General features: G+C 45.5%; 1 protein-coding gene across 7 annotated transcripts in view; it reads left to right on the top strand.

Moving 5' to 3' along the window:
* Positions 1–19,541, top strand: part of Dhdds (dehydrodolichyl diphosphate synthase) — a 31,930-nt gene continuing 12,389 nt past the window's right edge. For 2 of the 7 annotated variants that reach the window (NM_026144.5, XM_030253724.1), the window contains exons 1-7: positions 76–233; positions 619–689; positions 4,020–4,136; positions 6,654–6,796; positions 8,378–8,494; positions 9,578–9,679; positions 18,044–18,158. In NM_026144.5, coding sequence (NP_080420.2) covers positions 627–689; positions 4,020–4,136; positions 6,654–6,796; positions 8,378–8,494; positions 9,578–9,679; positions 18,044–18,158 — 657 coding nt within the window. In that variant the 5' untranslated portion in view covers positions 76–233; positions 619–626. Of the gene's footprint in view, positions 234–564; positions 690–4,019; positions 4,137–4,226; positions 4,353–6,653; positions 6,797–8,377; positions 8,495–9,577; positions 9,680–18,043; positions 18,159–19,541 lie in introns of all 7 variants that reach the window. The other 5 variants (NM_001362959.1, NM_001362960.1, NM_001362961.1 and 2 more) reach the window with 4 other exon arrangements.

The raw sequence follows: 19,541 nt of genomic DNA, 5'->3' as shown, positions 1-19,541 counted from the left end.
CCCCCGAGTACGCAGGGGCGGCCCCGCCCACCACGGACGGAGGAGGCGGAGCCAATCACGTAGAGGTGACGTGTTCTTTCAGCGCCAAGTCGTAAGTCGCCCGGGAGTGGTGGAAAAGCGCCTTCTCCTGCGTCCTAGGTGGGGAGTAAACACAGAGACCCAGAGGAGGGGAAGCTGGATGTGGAGTTAGCTGCGGGAAACACTAAAGTCCAGCCGGGAGAGTGACCATTGAGGTAACAGATGCGGCATCCAAGGAGGGTAGTGATTGGTTAGCTTAGAGTGAGCAATGGTTTGCGGGGCAATAGAGAAGGAAGTTGTGGGGATTGACCAAGCAAGATGTAGGTACCATGATGTGGCAGGATATTTGGAAGAAATCAGTGCACGTAAGGATAAGAAAGTGGGAACTACCTTGCTCCAAAGGTCTCCCGTTGGCTTGTAGAGGCCTGAGCGGATTAGAACAGTCTCTGGATTCAGACGCGTGTTGCCTGCCACAGTCCAGCAGAGTCTCTTTAGTCAGTTTTATTGCAAGCAAGGATGACTTCTCTCTCTTTTCATTTATTCAAGGTTATCTGGCTGTTTTTTGTTGTTGTTGTTGTTCTTGTGTGATTTCTGACATAGCAAGAACTATGTCATGGATCAAAGAAGGAGAGCTGTCACTGTGGGAACGGTTCTGTGCTAACATCATAAAGGTGAGCAGTACCCCGGGGGAAAAGTTGACCTTTTGGATAGTTGAGTAGTTCATTATTAAATTGTAGCAATCCCAATGAAGTAGAATTTAGTAAAGAGAGAATCTTGAAATTATAATGTAGTTTGAAGGGCTGCATTTCTAGTATTTATTGTACTGTGTGACTTTTTTTTTTTTTTAAGGCCAATCAGGGTCTCTTAATATCATTAGATCACATAGACTGTTAGATTTTCCTTCTGGAAAACTGAATTGTGCCGTTGAGAGTGTCAAAAGAGCTCACTGGTCAGGTGCTTTCTTGGTATTCACAAGACTCTGAGTTTGAAAAAGGAAGAGAGACTGTGACTCTGAATGGGAGGGAACAGAAATTTGTCTCACTAGAGTTGTAGTTCTCAACCTGTGGGTCCCAACCCCTTCAGAGGTTGAACAACCCTTTCACAGGGTCGGATATCAGGTATCTGACATTACGATTTCCGATAGTACCAGAATGGCAGTTATAAAGTAGCAGTGCAAATACTCTCATGGTTGAAGTCAGCACCTGAGGCGCTATATCCCAGGCTCACAGCATAAGGACAGCTGAGAACCACTGCCCCAGCGTTTCCATCGGTTTCTCCTTGCAGTGTCTTCTGAGTTAATGGTTCTTTGATGGTTAAAACTTTAACCATCTGCTCTAGAGACAGACATCCGTGAGGAAAACTGTTATTTACCAACCATGTGGCTTAACAAACTTGTCTTTTTTGAGGATTAAAAAAAAGAAATACACAAAGAACGTGGCACAATATCTAGTGCCAGTCCGTTATTTATCTTAGTATGGTGATATATAGTGTACATTTAGAGTACAGAGAACAGCTTTCAGGATCGGGCTTTGGGACAAGTACCTTTACCAGCTCAACCATCAAAGGCCCCCATCAGGAGTCACAGCCATGTCATATTCTGTGCCTGAGAGAGGTTTGGATGCAAGCCAGTCAGCCTGGCTTTAGTTTTTAGATACAGACTGTCGAGCAGTGTTTTAACAGTGAATTTGCGTCAGTAAGCCTTGTATTTCCACATACCTACAAATGTCAAATAATCACAGGGAGTCCAAAAAATGAAAACTCTCTCCTTAGGAAACTTTGCCTCGTGTTGGCAAAAATAAGTGTAGGAGACAAAGGCAGAGGAGAGAGGAGGGATGAGCGTGAGAGATGGCTCATGGCTCAACGGATAAAGGTTCTTGCCACCAAGTGTGGCAACCTGGATTCGGCTCTCACAGCTTACATGGCAGAAGGAGAGAGCTGTAGAAGTCAGGCCCTGGTTCGTCCTCCCACCCTCGTGCTCCCAGAAACAAGACTCCGCTTCAAAATATATTTACAAATACCTTGGTCATATAGCCAGGCTCTTCTCTGACTAGATATAATTTAAACTATGCCATTTATTTGAGCCTACTTTGTGCCACCTGGCTGGTCACCTATACTCAGGTGCACGCATCCTGTTCATGATGTCTTCCCAGCAAAGCTCTCCCCTCCTTCTTTCCCAGAGTTCTTTCTTCTACTGACATCTCACTTTCTATTCCCTGCCTAAACAGAGGTCTGGTCTCTTAAAAAAAAAAAAAAGAAAAAAGAAAAAGAAAGAAAGAAAGAAAGAAAGAAAGGAAAAGAAAAGAAGAAAGGAGAGATAGAGATCCCTCAGTCGAAGCTTCTTTTTTTTGTTGTTTTTCCCTTTCTAAGACCATATTTATTTGTAAATCATCCCCTAAGCCATACCATCCCAACTGAAGGGATTGGGACCACAGTCTTCTTATAGAGAACGGACTCTTAAAAACTGTCTTCTGACCTCCACAGTTGCAGACATACACACACATACACACTCACACTAAATAAATAAATGTACTTAAAAAAAAATTAATGACCAAACTGATGAGTCAATCAAAGAGTTAAATCAATTGAACAGATTTAAAACGAAGAGACACAGATGGGTCAATAAGTAACTGAAAAAAAAGTATTAGTATGTGTAGGTACAAGCTAAATAAAAGTCAAAACTCACTTAGATCAGGTTAGACAGAGCTAGAGAGGAGGTTCCGTTGCTAAGAGGACCTGATGTTCATGCAGAGGGCTCAGGTTCAATTTCCAGCACCCACTGGGCCACTCACTGTGTGACTCCAGGACCGGCTCATGTGTGGGACACAGACGTATATGAGCCACAGATTCATCCATAGACAGTTATAGAAAAAACGGTCTTACCTGAGTCAGAATACGTCTTCATAAAAATCCAAAAAACAACAGGCTTTGGTAAGGACAAGAGAACCCTCCTACATGGCTGAGGGGAATGTAGTCTAGTCAGTGTGAAATTCCTCAGAAAATAAAAGGTCGATTTGGCGTGATCCAGCTAGGTCATGCCTGTGTACCCTAAAGCATCACAGTCTGTCCCCCCCAGATGCCTGCCAGCCCAGTGTACTGCTCGCTCGTCGTCACAGTGGCCAGCTTGCCTAGTCAGTCTCTGCTTTGCAGTGAGGAAATGGAGTTTAAGAACTGTGGTATATCGGGCTGGTGAGATGGCTCAGTGGGTTAGAGCACCCGACTGCTCTTCCGAAGGTCCAGAGTTCAAATCCCAGCAACCACATGGTGGCTCACAACCATCCGTAACAAGATCTGACTCCCTCTTCTGGAGTGTCTGAAGACAGCTACAGTGTACTTACATATAATAAATAAATAAATCTTTAAAAAAAAAAAAAAAAAAAAGAACTGTGGTATATCAACACAGTGGTGGTTTGTTTAACCGTGAAGAAGAAGGAAACCGTGGAGTTCATAGGAAAGTAGATGGAATTGGTTATCTCATTAGTCTCCTGTTTTCTTTCCTGTGTGGGAATGGTGGGGTCAAGAAGTTAAAGCCTAAGGTGACTACTGTTGATGTGGAGGGGAAAGGAGGGGAGGAAGGGATGCTTGGAAAGGTTGATGGGGCGAGGTGGGGGGTGAATATGGCAAATATAACATGCCAGGATGGAGAAGCGTCAGTGAACTGCCCACTGTGTACAGTGAAAACGAAAGGAGACCAAGTTCTTTCTCAGATTTTACCTTGACATGTTGTCATAACAATTATCTAGTGTGCCTCTCTTTCTTTGTACGTATGTATGGTACGTGGAGGCAAATACACGCCACAGCACACACGTAGAGGTGGAGCAGAGCGTACAGGAATGGTTTTTCTTCTCCATGTGTGTCCAGGTCCTGGGGATCAAACTCAGGCTAGGCTAGAAGCACTGTACCGCTGAGTCAGTCATTTGCTAGCCCAGGGATTGTAGCTGATGATGCTGACCTAGTAGGTAAGGATGCCACGTTCCCCTTTGATTATCTGTTCTCTTCTACAGGCTGGCCCAGTACCCAAACATATCGCGTTCATAATGGACGGCAACCGTCGCTATGCCAAGAAGTGTCAGGTGGAGCGCCAGGAGGGCCACACACAGGGCTTCAATAAGCTTGCTGAGGTGGGTGCGGGTGACAGAGCCTAGAGTGAGTGATTTTTTTAAATTTATTTTTTATTTTATTTTTAAATTTTTTTTGTTGTTTTTAGACAGGGTTTCCCAGTGTAGCCCTGGCTGTCCTGGAACTCACTCTGTAGACCAGGCTGGCCTCGAACACAGAAATCCACCTGCCTCCTGAGTGCTGGGATTAAAGGCGTGGGCCACCATGCCCGGCTTAGAGTGAGTGATTTGAAGACCTGCATGACAACTAAAAAATGACACTTGGAGTTTCCTGTAGTTTGAGAGTTTTTTAATTCTTGTTTTGTTTGTTGCTGGCTACCCAGGGGTCTCATCATGGCATTAGCACAGCTGTCATCATCACAGACTGTTAGGGTTAGCAAGCTTCTGTGTTTTGCTACCGTTAGTCATTTTTTAAAAAATTGTATCTCACATCCTGACTGCTACAGAATGTCTTATCATTTAGAAAATTGGGTCAGCAGGTAAGAGTGCTTGTGGCTGAGTCTGAGTTCCATAGCTGGACCACGTATGGTATGAGGAAGGACCCAGTGCCGGCAACTTTGTCTGTAATCTTCATATACATTTTGTGCTGTGTATGAACGTATCCACACACATGCACGGATGTCAAAATCAACTTTGTAATTGTGCATATCATTCTATGACTTTATGCTTGCAAGGCTATTTTTATTTTATTTTTTTCCTTTACTTATATTCTAGTGATGGCAAAGGCTGCTTATTTGTTTGTTTGTTTTGGGTTTTTCTCTGTGTAGCCCTGGCTGACTTGGAACATGCTCTGTAGACCAGGCTGGCCTCGAACTCACGGAGATCCGCCTGTCTCTGCCTCCCAAGTCCTGGGATTAAAGGCGTGTGGGACCACTGCCCAGTTTGTTTGCTTGTTTTGGATCGAAGGTTTCACTGTATAACCCTGGCTGGCCTGGAACTGTGTAGATCAGGCTGCCTCAGACTTAGGAAGATCTGCCTTCCTCTGCCTATTAGTGTTGGTATAAATTCAATATGAGACACCACGAGTGGTTCTATTTATGTATGTATGTATGTATGTATGTATGTATTTATTTATTTATTTTGGCTTTTTTGAGACAGGGTTTCTCTGTGTAGCCCTGGCTGTCCTGGAACTCACTCTGTAGACCAGGCTGACCTCAAACTCAGAAATCCTCTTGCTTCTGTCTCCCAAGTGCTGAGATTAAAGGCGTGCGCCACCACTGCCCAGTGGTTCTATTTATTTTTGAGACAGTATCTTACATATATAGACAGGCTGCCCTCAAACTCCATGTAACCATGACCCCTGATCTTCTTGCCTCTTGGGAGTGCTAGGATTAAAGGCATGGTGCCACTGTGTGTGGTTTTAACCCAGGCCTTTAGTCACACTAGGCAACTACTTTCCCACCTGAGCCACTTTCCCAACAGTGGTTTATTTATTTATTTTGCGTTTTAGGGAATTTAGCTGGGCCAGGTGGCCACATGCCTTTAATGCCAGCAAAACTAGGTTGGATCTTCTGAGTTAAGGCCAGCCTGGTCTACAGAGGGAGTTCCAGGACAGCCAGGGTTACACACGGAAGCCCTGCCTTGAAAAACCACACCAAAACAAACCAAACAACGACAAAGACAGCATCTCCCTATGAATCCAAGCTGGACTTAACCCCAGGGCTCTCAGCCTCAGCCTCTCGAGTGCTCGGTGTGTGTAGTGTCAGTGCTCCCAGAAGTTACTCTTGACATGGGTAAGCTTTCAAAGGTGACTAGGATGTCGTGTTTAACGTAGCATGAAAGCAACAGTCCACATCTAAATACCTGTCTGGAAAATGAAACACAGGAAAGCCTTCAGCAGACTAGGAAGTGCTGCCCGGTGGCCCGGTTGTTGCGTCCCAGCCGTTATGTTCTGAACAGGAGTGCCTCACACGTTCTCTCCTGGCCATCTTAGCAGGATGGCTGTGTCATCCCCTGCTGCAGATAAAGGAGCTGATTCCCAGAGAGGTTAATAATTGCCTACAGCACAGACGAGTCCAGCATGGACTCTGTGTTCTTGCTGAAAGGTTCTTTGGGATAAAATAAAAATGACAGTTTTTTCAAGATATTATTTCTTATAGCCCAGGCTGACCTCAAGTTCAGTATAGATAGCCCAGGCTGACCTTAAACTCATGCTCTTCCTGCCATCTACCTCCCAGTAGCTCAGATGTTAAGTGTTACATAACATACCTGGATTGGTTTCTTCTCATGATTTTTGTGGTTTTCTTATTTTAGAAAGGATCTTACTGTGTAGTCTAACCTAGCCTTGATCCTTGTGCCTCAGCTTCTCAAAGAATAGACCTGAGCCACTACACCCAGCCACGGGGTTTTAAGAGTCTTGAATGATGATGGCTTGCTTCCTAGTTGGCCCATTATGCGAACAGAAGTGCTAAAGTTGCCCTTGCTTTACTCGAGTCTGGGGAGGAGAAAAGTCCTCGATCAGAGCTAAAGCATCCGTCACCTCTCCTGTGGCCTAGCTCTTTCTCTACCTTCCCTCCTCAGACTCTCCGCTGGTGTTTGAACCTGGGCATCCTAGAAGTGACTGTCTACGCATTCAGCATTGAGAACTTCAAACGTTCCAAGAGTGAGGTTGACGGACTCCTGGATCTAGCCAGACAGAAGTTCAGCTGCTTGATGGAAGAACAGTAAGACGCTGTCCAGATGGAGGATGTCCTGTACCACCATCCCTGTCTAACCTTCCCTGACCCCAGCCCTGAGCTCTTTTATCTGAAACCTTACCAAGGAGGCTGGTGAGGCTGGTGTCCAAGGTTACCCCCTGGTCTCCACATTCACATGCAGGAAGAACACAAAACTGGTAGTCTGCTTGTATTTCAGGGTTGGGACATTAATCTTTTAAAGAGAGAAGAAAGGCCTTGTAGGTGGCTACAGTAAGTTGGTGATAGAGCCAGGTTGGGAGCCCAGTCCTCGCTCCTCCAGGGCCTTTGTAGTTCCTCTGTGACCCTCCAGCACCTCTCAGCTGTGTCGTAGCATGAGCGTTCCTGTGCACCTTTTTCGAGGTGAGCAGCCTGTCCTGATATTAGAGCAGGCTGGTTTGTCAAAGGGTTCCCAGGTAGGGGAGACTGAAGGACAACGCTAAGCTCAAAGAAGCCAGGACTATGTGTAGGATCAGCAAAAGTGAGTGTACGTAGATTGAAGTCTAGGTGCTGTTCAAATTTGGCTTTGGTAAGACTATACATTGAACCTTTATAGTCTTGTAGATCCCTCAAAATAGGTAAATGGTTCTTGTTTCACAGACTTTGACAAAATGTGGTTGAAGGTTATATAGGCAGATGGGCCATGGACTGGCCTTTAATTCTGGGTCCTGTCCTTCGGGGCCTGCCAGAGATTCCTACCACACGTAATGAGCTCCTGCTCAAAATAGAAAACGCCAGCTTCCTCGTGGCTTCCCATTGAGAGAGGCTAGGTGCAAACAGTGAGTTCTCACCTCGTGGGAGCTACTGCAAGGATGCGCAGTGAGTGAGGGCGTGGTCGGGCTCTAGAACCAGACCCCCAGGCTCATAAGTGGCTGTTCACCCATCCAGATTCTCAACATTCTAATCGTTTTGGACCTCAGTCTCCTGGTCAGTAGAGGAGAACTTAAGGTCTGCACCTCAGAGGAATTCGTCGATTGGACGAAAGTATTTCAACCACCATCTAATTCTATAAATATATATTCTCTGCTGTCACTATTCTCTTATTGCACAAGAATATAACAAATGAGCCAGGCAGTGGTGGCGCACGCCTTTGATCCCAGCACTTGGGAGGCAGAGGCAGGTGGATTTCTGAGTTCGAGGCCAGCCTGGTCTACAGAGTGAGTTCCAGGACAGCCAGGGCTACACAGAGAAACAGTGTCTCCAAAAACCAAAAAAAAAAAAAAAAAAAAAAAAAAAAAGAATATAACAAATGTCACCAATAATACAGTTCCTACTTGCTCGGTTGGGACAGAAATCACAGGTGTATAAAATACAACTCTCCCAAGGACACCTGAGGTAGTAATGTGTGGCCAAGAGTTAGCTTTCTCAAGGCAGACAGATCTGGTTCAAGCCAGACATGACACATGAGATGACCTTGGGCAAATCTTAGTTGAGCTTCAGAGAAGTACTGGGTACTGGAAGTGCACACAGAACAGCGCCTGTTGCGGGCGACAAGTTTGGTTCTTTTGCCGGTGCCTGTCTTTTGCTTGGCGGTTGCCCCTTCACAGTGCCGCCTCCTCTCTCCCTTACCAGGGAGAAGCTGCAGAAGCACGGGGTGTGCATCCGCGTCCTGGGTGATCTGCATCTGCTGCCCTTGGACCTCCAGGAGAAGATTGCGCATGCCATCCAGGCTACTAAGAACTACAATAAGTAAGTTCTCAGGTTGTTCCTCAGAAGAGGCACCAGAGCTTCCAAGGTCTGTACTCCATGCAAGGTTCTTGAGAGAGTAGTTTGTGATGCTTAGAGACTTTGACCTGTAGAAGAGACCAAGTGCCCTTTCATTCATTCACATGCAAACCCAGTCCCTTGCCCTCCCCACCCCAATGTTTTTGGGAACTATAAATGTGCACACATACACACAAACACCCCCCCTACACACACACACCACATATACTTGAACTTGACAAGTGTCGGGATATCCTTTAGTCCTAGGCTACTGTGGTATACATACCCTTAACTCCATCACTAGATAGTCAGGAACAGGCATATCTCAGTGAGTTTGAGGCTGACCCAAGCTACATGTGGGACCCTGCCAAAAAAAAAAAATAAAAATAATAAGAAGAAATCCAGAGATGGCTCAGTGGTTAAGAACACTGGCTGCTCTTCCGGAGGTCCAGAATTCAAATCCCAGCAACCACATGGTGGCTCACAACCATCTGTAATGGGATCTGATGCCCTCTTCTGGTGTGTCTGAAGACAGCTACAGTGTACTTACATTTAATAAATAAGTAAATCTTTGGGCCAGAGCTAGTGGGGCTGGAGTGAGAAGGGAAGGGGGGGGAAAAAAAAAGAAATTTGTCCTAATCCTGTCTACATGCCTTTCAGGAGTCTTCTCTGTCCCATTCTTTGGCCCATAGACAGATTTAGAGGACACTCCAGTGTTTGTGGCTTTGAAACAGTAGTATTGGGCACTGATTTTACTGTACACCTGGTCTCGTCCCTTCTACCCGGTGCCTAGGCTAATAGCACAGAGGATTTTCTTCCTATGTGGATGGTTGGCAGTAATGGCAGTCGGGGAGTGGATGTGGTTAGGAAGGCAATAAAGGTCGTCTAGTTAATGTTTGATCTAATTAGATGAAGAACATGCTTATTTCAAGAACTCTTAGAAATCGTGGAACCACCCCCAGTCTTACCCTTCCAAAGTACAGTGCCTGTGTCCTTGCAGGGGGATGGCTGCTCCGGCCATCACACCCCTTCTCTCTTTGGTAAATGATTCTGCTCTGCTGTCCTCAGGTGTTTCCTCAATGTCTGCTTTGCATACACATCACGTCATGAGATTGCCAATGCTGTGAGAGAGATGGCCTGGGGCGTGGAACAAGGTCTGCTGGAACCCAGGTATCTGGGGTGGCTCTCCTGGTAACTGGTATGGAAGACAGAGTGAACTAGTGTTCAAACCTTGCTGAGCCATGCACTTGGTCAGAACACAAATCAGGGCGTACATTAGGGGACTTAGGGGACTTCCCCCAAACAGGTGGGGTCGTCTGAGTACAGCGCACACCGAGAAACCACAGAACAACCGCCGGGCCGTCCTGGCCAGTAAGAAGGGGCGCGCTCCTTGCAAATGGTTTTCAGTATTTTATGTTGGTGTGGAGGAGAATCTTTTAGGTTTCTCAAATTACAGTTTCATAATGCAGGATTAAGGTATTGTGAGGGATGGGTGGAGCGAGGAGGGAGGGAAGAAAGTAAGGGAAATATTTAATCATTACCATCCTAATAATTAAGGCTTAGAGGAATGGAGGAATTTTTGAAGCCATGTGTCTATTTGACCCTTCTAATGTCGTTACTAATATAATCTTTGCAATTATTAGTAAATAATAATCGTAATAGTGAGATAATGGTGTCGGACACAATTGAATAGTGCAGTCGGGATGTTACCTGTTTTACTGTTCCTAACCTCATGTGAGAGTCTCGTCGTCTTTTCAGCTTATAAATGTGGAAACTGAGAATAGCATGCCCGAGGTCAGTCTGCTAGTAAGACAGAAGTAGACTCTTATCTGAGAGGCCTCGTCTTCATTTTTATTATATGAGATCTTGGGATGCAGGAAATTGAGCTGGGCATGGTGGCACAAACCTGTATCCCACCTACTTTGGATACTTGTGATTTTGGGACCAGCCTAAGCAACACACTGGAACCCATGTCTCAAAATAGCAGAGTGTGCAGCTGATACAGCGAGGGGGGAGCTCAGCTTGGAGCACTTGCTTAGTGAGTGTCCTTAGTAAGACTTGGGTGTGATCCCTAGTGTCCTAAAAGAAAGGCAAACAGACCTACGAGAAGAGAAGACAACCCCCCCATCCCTCCCCAGTGTGTGTGGGGGGGTTTGTGGAATGTACGCATGGACACATGATGTTCTACCCATTTCAGTGGTGGACATTGGTGCCCTCTGCTGTTCCAGAGAGCCCTAGACAGGATCTCATGTAAGGAAGAGGGAATTTGCCGTGGGGCTTGTCATAGAACAGAGATGTTGGGTCAGTAGTTGGAGGGGCTCAGGACTGGAGGCTCCAGGAAGAAGGTCATCTGTTGGGTGCTGGACAGAGGCAGGCACGAGGGACCTGGAGAGAGTCCTGTGAATACATGGCTAAGGATGAGCTCTGAGAGACTGTCTTTGTGACTGTTGGACAGATTGGCCCTTTTCAGAAAAACAGAGTCTGTGTTACAGAACACAGAAGAGGGAATATATTGGTACCTGTTGAGGAGGTAGGCGGGTGTTGGCACAGTAGTGCTAGTGCTCTAGAGGGGTGAGTTAAGTTATAGATCATAGATTGGCTATTAGGGGAAAATTACAGTGCTGGCTAAGTGAATGGGGATACAAGGTGATGAAGTGGCTAAGGCAGAGGGGGATGTATAAGGTGGGGTATGTGTGGGCCTAGTGTGTGCAAGGCCCTGGGTTCACTTTCTACTACTGCCTAGCCTCAGGGAAGGACAGCGATAACATGTGAAGATATATATGTAGGTGTAAGTTAATAGTAATTAGCTTGGGAGTAATTTCATAGTTTGTTATATTTATGCTTTATAATTAATGTTTGAGTAGTCTTGTGTATATGAAATAATAATTGAACTAATGATGGAATATTTATGAGTCCTCTAATTTAGCAAGCAGATTTTTTTAAAGATTATTTATTTTCTGTATGTGAGGACACTGTTGCTGTACAGGTGGTTGTGAGCCTTCATGTGGTTGCTGGGAATTGAACTTGGGACCTTTAATCCCTCCGGCCCTAGCTCCTGGGAACTCTGATCTGACTCCTAATATAGCATGCTTTAACCTCATCCTCCGGACCTTACATCTCACTTCCTGGAAGTTTCCTAGCCATCTTCCTGACTGTCATTTGCAATCTGCCTTTGTGGTGCTGTCAGGTCAGCCTGGTAGATAGAATCACCAGGGTCCACAGGGCCCCTGCAGCTTGATTCTCAGGGCATACTGAGCTCATAGGGACCTGGGTGGACTCTGCTACATTTGTATCAGGATTATTAGAATTTGCTTCAACCAAGTAGCTAGACTTGACACCATCACCTGACTCCTTTTCTCTTCCTTTAGGATAAGGGCCTCTTTTCCCCTAGAAATAAAATTGACAGGTTGTTTGGGAGCCTGGAATTAGAGAAGAAATAACCAGACCCTCCAGGTTGGTTAGTGAGTTACTTTGAATAGGCTGCGTGGCCTCCTGTCGTTCTGACTTCTGTGTGATAAATATTAATTGTGACTATTTACTAAGAACGCACAGGGCCATGCAGATTTACTGTATTGTTCAGTTTTAATATCTGTGTACTTGAGATAGGCACTAACCTCAAATTCTTTATCGTCCTTTGGCTAAAGAGCGCTGCCATTGCAGCCCCTGGTGCAGCTCCCAGCTCTCAGATGCTTACTCCCCCACCCTATAATGTACAAGTTGGTTTTATCTCCATTTTATTTATTTGTTTAGTTTATGTGTGGGGGTGAAGGTTTGTGTGTGCACAGTGTACAACTGAAGGTCAGAGGGTAGAGTTCGGGTGTGGTGTCTCACCCTTCCGCCTCTTCTAAGACAGTCTCTTGGTTGCTGTGTAAGCCAAACCAGCCGGCCCTCCCACTCCTGCGTCTGCCTCTCCCCACCCAGGCACTTTGGGATTACAGACACTTGGCCTCTGCCTCTGGCTTTCACTGGCTTCTGGAGACCCAGCCTCCAGGCACAGCAAGCACGTCCACGTGCTGAGCCATCTTCCTTTTTTTTTTTTTGGTTTTTCGAGACAGGGTTTCTCTGTGTATCCCTGGCTGTCCTGGAACTCACTCTGTAGACCAGGCTGGCCTCGAACTCAGAAATCTGCCTGCCTCTGCCTCCCAAGTGCTGGGATTAAAGGCGTGCACCACCACACCCGGCTCATCTTCCTTTTTTTAAGTTTATTTATTTTTATTAGATATTTTCTTTATTTACATTTCAAATGTTATCCCCTTTCCTAGTTTCCCCTCGGAGAATCCCCTATCCCCCCTCCTTTCTCCCGGCTCCCCAACCCACCCACTCCTGCTTCCTGGGGGACATAGAACCTTCACAGGACCAAGGGCCTCTCCTCCCATTGATGACCAACTAGGCCATCCTCTGCGACATATGCAGCTGGAGCCATGAGTCCCACCATGTGTTTTCTTTAATTGGTGGTTTAGTCCCAGGGAGTTCTGGGGGTACTAGTTAGTTCATACTGTTGTCTTCTATAGGGCTGCAAGCCCCTTCAGCTCCTTGGGTACTTTCTCTAGCTCCTTCAGTGGGAACCCTGTGCTCTGTCCAATAGATGACCGTGACCATCCATTTCTGTATTTGCCAGGCACTGGCAGAGCCACTCAGAAGACAGCTTTATCAGGCTCCTATCAGCAAGTTCTTCTTGGCATCCGCAGTAGTGTCTGGGTTTGGTGATTATTTATGGGGTGGATTCCCAGGTGGGGCAGTCTCTGGATGGTCATTTCTTCAGTCTCTGCTCTGATGAGCCATCTTCATTGTAAAGAAGCCCTTCTCTTCATTGTAAAGAAGAAACTAGCCAGGTGATGGTGGCTCACGCCTTTAAACCTAGCACTTGGGAGGCAGAGGCAGGTGGATTTCTGAGTTCGAGGCCAGCCTGGTCTACAAAGTGAGTTCCTTTACAGAGAAGCCCTGTCTCAAAAAAACAAAAAACAAACAAAAAAGAAGAGCCTACAGAAACGGGAAATGGGAATGTATCTACATAGTTGGCCAACTTGCCTTGTGTCCTTTCAGTTTGGTATATTGACCGACACATAGGAAGGCTGAAATGGACAAAAGAATCTAACATAAAAGCAACTGACAGGGCTGGAGAGATGACTCCGCAGATAAGAGCACTGGCTGCTCTTGCAGAAGACCCTGGTTTAATTCTGAGCACCCATATAGTGGGTCACAACCATTGGCAACTCTAGCTCCAGGGAATCCAGTCCCTTCTTGTGACTTCCTCCGGTCCTAGGTGTGACATGATACACATAAATACATGTAGGCAAAACACCCATACACATAAAATAAATATAAGTTAGCAAGTATCCAGATGTGATATTGCATTTATACCTTAGCACTCAGGAGGATGGCTCAGAGGACTGCTCTGAGTCTGGTCCCAGCCTGAGCTACAGGGCAAGGCCTGTGCAAAAGTAGGGCTTAGAGGCCTGCAGAGATGGCTCAGATGGCTCTGCTGCTGTTGCAGAGAACATGAATCTGGTTCCCAGCACCTATGTGATGGCTCATGGCCATCTGTAATTTCCATTTTAGCGCATCTGACCTCTTCCTCTGGCTCTTAAACTTTTTTTTTTTTTTTTTAATTTTGGTTTTTCGAGACAGGGTTTCTCTGTATAGCCATGACTGTCCTGGAACTCACTTTGTAGACCGGGCTGGCCTTGAACTCAGAAATCCACCTGCCTCTGCCTCCCGAGTGCTGGGATTAAAGGCGTGGGCCACCACGCCCGGCTTTAATCTTTCTTTAAAGGGATTGGGGATACTGGGGTTGTAGATCAGTGGTAGAATATTTCCCCATCATACAGAAGACCTTTGCGTCCATTGCAAGTACTGCATTGAGAAGTGAAAACTTAGGGCCAGCAAGATGGCTCAGCAGGTGCTCGCTACCAAGCCTGGTGACCTGAGTTTCCCCTGAACCCGCATGGTGCAGGGAGAGAACCAGCTGCTCCAAGGTGTCCTCTGACCTCCGTACACCTGCTGTAGCACATGCACAAAGCTAAGGAATACATTTACCAATAAACTACTGGTAACCCGGGAGTTCCCAGTACCCACGTCGGTGGCAGCTATAAATCCAGTCCTAGGAGATCTAACCTTCTCTGTGTCGTCCACAGGCACAGGCCAAGCACATGGTGCACATACACACTTGCAGTCAAATACTCAGACACATAAATAAATTATGCTGGGCATGGTGGCGCACGCCTTTAATCCCAGCACTCAGGAGGCAGAGGCAGGTGGATCTCTAAGTTCGAGGCCAGCCTGGTCTACAGAGTGAGTTCCAGGACAGCCACGGTTACATAGAGAAACCCTGTCTCTAGAAACCCAAAGAAATAGATAGATCTTTTTGAAAAATAAACATTTAAAAAACAGTAAATCAATAATCTCAGTGTAAGTATGTGTAACTAGAAACCACACCAAGGAGTTTAGACCCTGAATGCCAGTTTGCACCTCCAGTTCATGTTGTAACAGGATACTTTTTCATGTCCTGGGCTTCAGTGCAGAGTCTTCACGACATTCTCACTAGCTGAAAGCTAACACACACAAATGTATCTTATCTTAGTTTCCTAAATATCTTTGTGTTTATTCTATATTTATGTGATCCTACTTTCTCATTTAATACGAATGGTGACCTCCTTGAGCTGATGTCGTCTGCATGTGGGATCCCTCTCTCTGGAGTTGGAGCTGGCAATGCCCATTCATAGTGTTCTTATCAGGACTGGCAAGATTTATTCTTTTCCTTTTGATTTTCTTCTTCCTAGCGGTGGGGGTCAAATCTAGAACCAGAAGCGTGCTAGGCGCATGCTCTGCCTAATTCTGGGCTCCATGGTTCCCTAAGTGGTTTTGTTTGGTGAATACTGGTTCTTTTACTGTTATTTATTTCCAAACTTAGATTTTGTTTAGTTAGTGTTGGAGTTCTCTTAACCATAGTCAATAGATCCTTGGTTTCTTTCTGTCAGTTTTATCCCCTTTCCCCTTACAGTTTCCTCCTTTTCTATTTATCTTCTGCCCACAGCCTGAAGCAGGTAGCAGAAAGTCCTCAGAAACGTAAAACTTAGACTCCATAGTGGATGTCCATAGTCAAGAGGACCAGACAGTGAGACGAGAGATAGTGTCACAGTTAATAGTGTCATTGTTATCCCTTGTTTGCTAGATGGTCTTGTTATCTCTGTGTGTTTGGACATTTCATAGTTTCACGATGCACCCAGATATGTCATTTTATTTGATTCGACTCTCCTCTCGGTATAACCGTGTGGTAGAAAGATAAGGGAGCCGAGTGCTCATGTGGATTGTACTGGTTTCACTCGGATTGTACTGGCCTTAAATACTTTTACCAGGGAGTTAGGACCATGCAGTCAAAACACGAGTCTGTGACTGCCAGGGCAGTCTGAACACAGGACCCTTCTCTTGCCCGATCATAAGCAAATATTGTTTGCTGTACAATTATATAGAAAATACATCTCCTTTTGTGGTTTGAAAAAAAGTAATTAAAAAAAATCAAGGCACATGCCCAAAGCACCCCAGTTTTTTTTTTCTTTATTTTTAAACCTCATTCTGTGATTTTTTTTTTTTTTTTTTTTTTTTTTTTTTTTTTTTTTGAGATTGTGCTTTCCTGTGTAGCCCAGGCTGGCCTTTAACTCCTGATCCTCTGCCACAGCCTCTGAGCTCTGGTATCTGATTTTGAACACTCACTCCTGGCATTCGTGCTTTCATTCTTCTTTTTAAAATATTTCTCCCTTGTTTGTTTGTTTTTTTTTTAATCTTTTGTATATGGATGTTTCCTTCACGTATGTCTGCACCATATGTGTGCAGTGTCTTTGGGGACAAGAAGAGAAACATGGACTCCCCTAGGACTGGAGACACAGTGAGCCACCGTGTGGGTGCTGGGAATTGAACTTGGGTCCTATGCTAGAGCAGCCAGAGCTCTTACTTACTGACCCATCTCTCCAGCCCCTTTCTGCTATTGTGACCCCATGACATATTCTCCACAAGGAAGTTTGTTTTTTTCACTCTTCACAAGATACAACTCATAAACTGGAGATTCCTGGTCCTGTTTGTGTGTCCATGTTAGGGTGGACAAATACTTCCTGGAGCTGGCAGATACAACCTTGAGAGGGCCCTCTTCTGTCAGTAGGAAAGCTTTATTTCAAAAGTCTCCCTTAGTTGTCTCTGCACGTCTGTCTCCTTGGGAGCGTCTTTCTTACCCAGCATAAGAGAAGCAGTTATTCTCCTGCCTCATTTCTCATTTCACTGTGGTGGGAACAGGTCCCAGGACACATGGGCGCCACCCTGTGCAGTTGGTTCTCTTTCCACTTTATGTGGGTTGGAGGAATGAAACTCAGATCATCTGCTTGTGTGGCAAACAGCTTTACCCACTGAACCGTCTTTCTTACCAGCCCCGGTTCTTTTTTTTTTTTTTTTTTTTTTTTTAAAGATTTATTTATTTATTTATTGTAAGTACACTGTAGCTGTCCTCAGACACTCCAGAAGAGGGAGTCAGATCTCGTTACGGATGGTTGTGAGCCACCATGTGGTTGCTGGGATTTGAACTCCTGACCTTCGGAAGAGCAGTCGGGTGCTCTTACCCACTGAGCCATCTCACCAGCCCCAGCCCCGGTTCTTTTTATTAAATCCTAGGATTCAATTGTGTTTGTGAGGCCTGGGGCTAAGTCTCCATCATAAATCACTAAACAGACAAAGGTCCTTCCTTCTTGACCAACTCAGTGTTGAAAACTGTTGTGTGGCTTTTTCAACTTCATTTTTTATACATATACATATGTATGTATGTAGGTAATATGTATATATATGCATATGTAATGTTTTTTATAATACAGTGATTATCATACTCCCTTCACATAAATAATGTGTGACTATAGACTTGTCTATATTTTTCACAATGCGATTTTTTTTAATTTGCTTTTTTCATATAACAGTGGATCTTGGAAGTCTTTTCAAACCAGCATATTTAATTTAGATTCATCTTTTTGTTGTGTTTTTGCTTTTATCAGATCTAATTGTCTTTTTGCAGTTCTCGGGATTAAACTCAGGGCCTTAGGCCTTTTAGGTACATACATTACCACTAAGCCGTATACCCATCTTTAAAAAATTGAAGAAAGAAACTCAGTTGCAGGGTGCTTCATCACACTGCCAGGGTAGAATATCAGACGGAGAGAAGCAGCGTAGCGACTCATCTGGTTCTCGGCCCACAGGCAACGGGATTGGGCAGACTATTCATGCCATCTGAGCGTCCCTCCTCTGTATGGATAAGGACGGGTTAGAGGCGCCCTCCACAGGACTTGGGACGGTGCAATGTGTGTTGAGTGCTTGCCTGGCATGTACAGGCCCTGGGGGAAGGAAAAGCACTGTGTGTGGTCTGCAGGTTTAAAGGCATTCTTGGGTTGGGGATGCACTGGCAAATGTATTTGATGGTGGCCAATCACCAACCGGGAGGCTGCGCGTGGAAGTTCACGGAGAGTGCCACAGAGAGACCTGTGCTTCTGTCTCCTGCCCACCTAGTGATGTCTCCGAGTCTCTGCTCGATAAGTGCCTCTATAGCAACCACTCTCCTCATCCCGACATCCTGATCCGGACTTCTGGGGAGGTGCGGCTGAGTGACTTCTTGCTCTGGCAGGTAGGTTGTTTTGAAACATGTTATTTTGGGGTTGGGCTGAACCCTGGAACTGAAGCAGAACCCATTCTCCACCAATGTACGAGCAAGGCAGAGGGTCACCACGTAGAACAACCAGTACCTCCAGGTTGTACCTAGTAACATTACTTTTCTTTCTTCACCTGACCCTGGGTGTATAATGTGTTCCTTGCTATCCAAAATGCAGAGTTTTATCCTAAAGAGAAACCAAAGCCATCCTACCCTAATGAAAATTTACATATGCCCCTTTCCAAGAAATGTGTTTTGAGACGCTGGTTAAGCCGGGTGTCAGACCAGCACCACAAGAGCCTTCCCTTTCAGTTCGTCATCTCTTCTTCAGAATACAGGTCTCCATCTGTGCAGGCAAATCCTGTGAGAGATTTCCACTGCATCCAGACTCAGGCTTACTGTTGCCTTTTTGCTCTGCTATTCCAGCTTAGGTCATCCCTGAAAGATCACATCCAGTTAGTACTGTTTGTCTAAAGATCTCTTGTTTTCAGCCAGGCAGTGGTGGTGCACACCTTTAATCCCAGCACTTAGGAGGAGGCAGAGGCAGGTGGATAGCTCTTGAGTTCAAGGGCAGCCTGGTATACTGAAAAAATTCCAGGACACCTAGGACTACACCAAGAAACCCAGTCTCAAAAAAAAAAAAAAAAAAAAAAAGGAAGAAAGAAGAAGGAGAGGTTGAGGGAGACTCAGCTTGGAAACATCTCATGTATCAAGGTCCAGAAAATTTTAATGAATAAATGTTACAATTGAGGACTGGGATGCTGGTACTTGGTAAGGGCTGGTACATACACATGACAGCCTGTGTTTGGACCCTGGTACCCACATAAAAAGCCTGCTGTGATGGGGGGGCACACTTAGAATCTCAATGCTTGGAGAGCAAAGACAGAAGGATCCCTAGAGCTCTGGCTGGCCAGCTTTGCCTGATCTGTAAGCCCCAGTCTCAGAGAGCGAGCCTATCTTCTGAGGAGCAGCACCCAAGGGTGACCTCTGACCTCTACAAGCACTCAGAGACATAGACAAGTGAACTGGCAGCTAGCTACTGCAAATGCTTTGACTTAATGTTTGGGGATCCTGATGGAAATTTAGTGTATAGCTAATGTTTTCTGCTGCTCAGATCACACTTAAAAGTTTGCACTGAGCACAGTTAGGAAATGACAGTGGTGGTGGGCTAGATTCCTTACAGAGTGTGCACAAAGCCCTGATTTGGTCCCTGGCACTTTGCAAGGAGGACAAAAAGGGAGGCAGAAAGAAGATGGAGAAAAGGAAGGAGTTAGAAATGGGAAAGAAAGATAAAGACAAAATATACTGGTGAAGTAGAGAATTTACCAAATGGGTCACTCAGCAGATACAGGGATCCCA

Source organism: Mus musculus, chromosome 4 (assembly GCF_000001635.26).
Source record: "Mus musculus strain C57BL/6J chromosome 4, GRCm38.p6 C57BL/6J".
In the NCBI taxonomy this organism is placed as follows: domain Eukaryota; kingdom Metazoa; phylum Chordata; class Mammalia; order Rodentia; family Muridae; genus Mus; species Mus musculus.
This window is presented reverse-complemented; position numbering and strand designations above follow the sequence as displayed.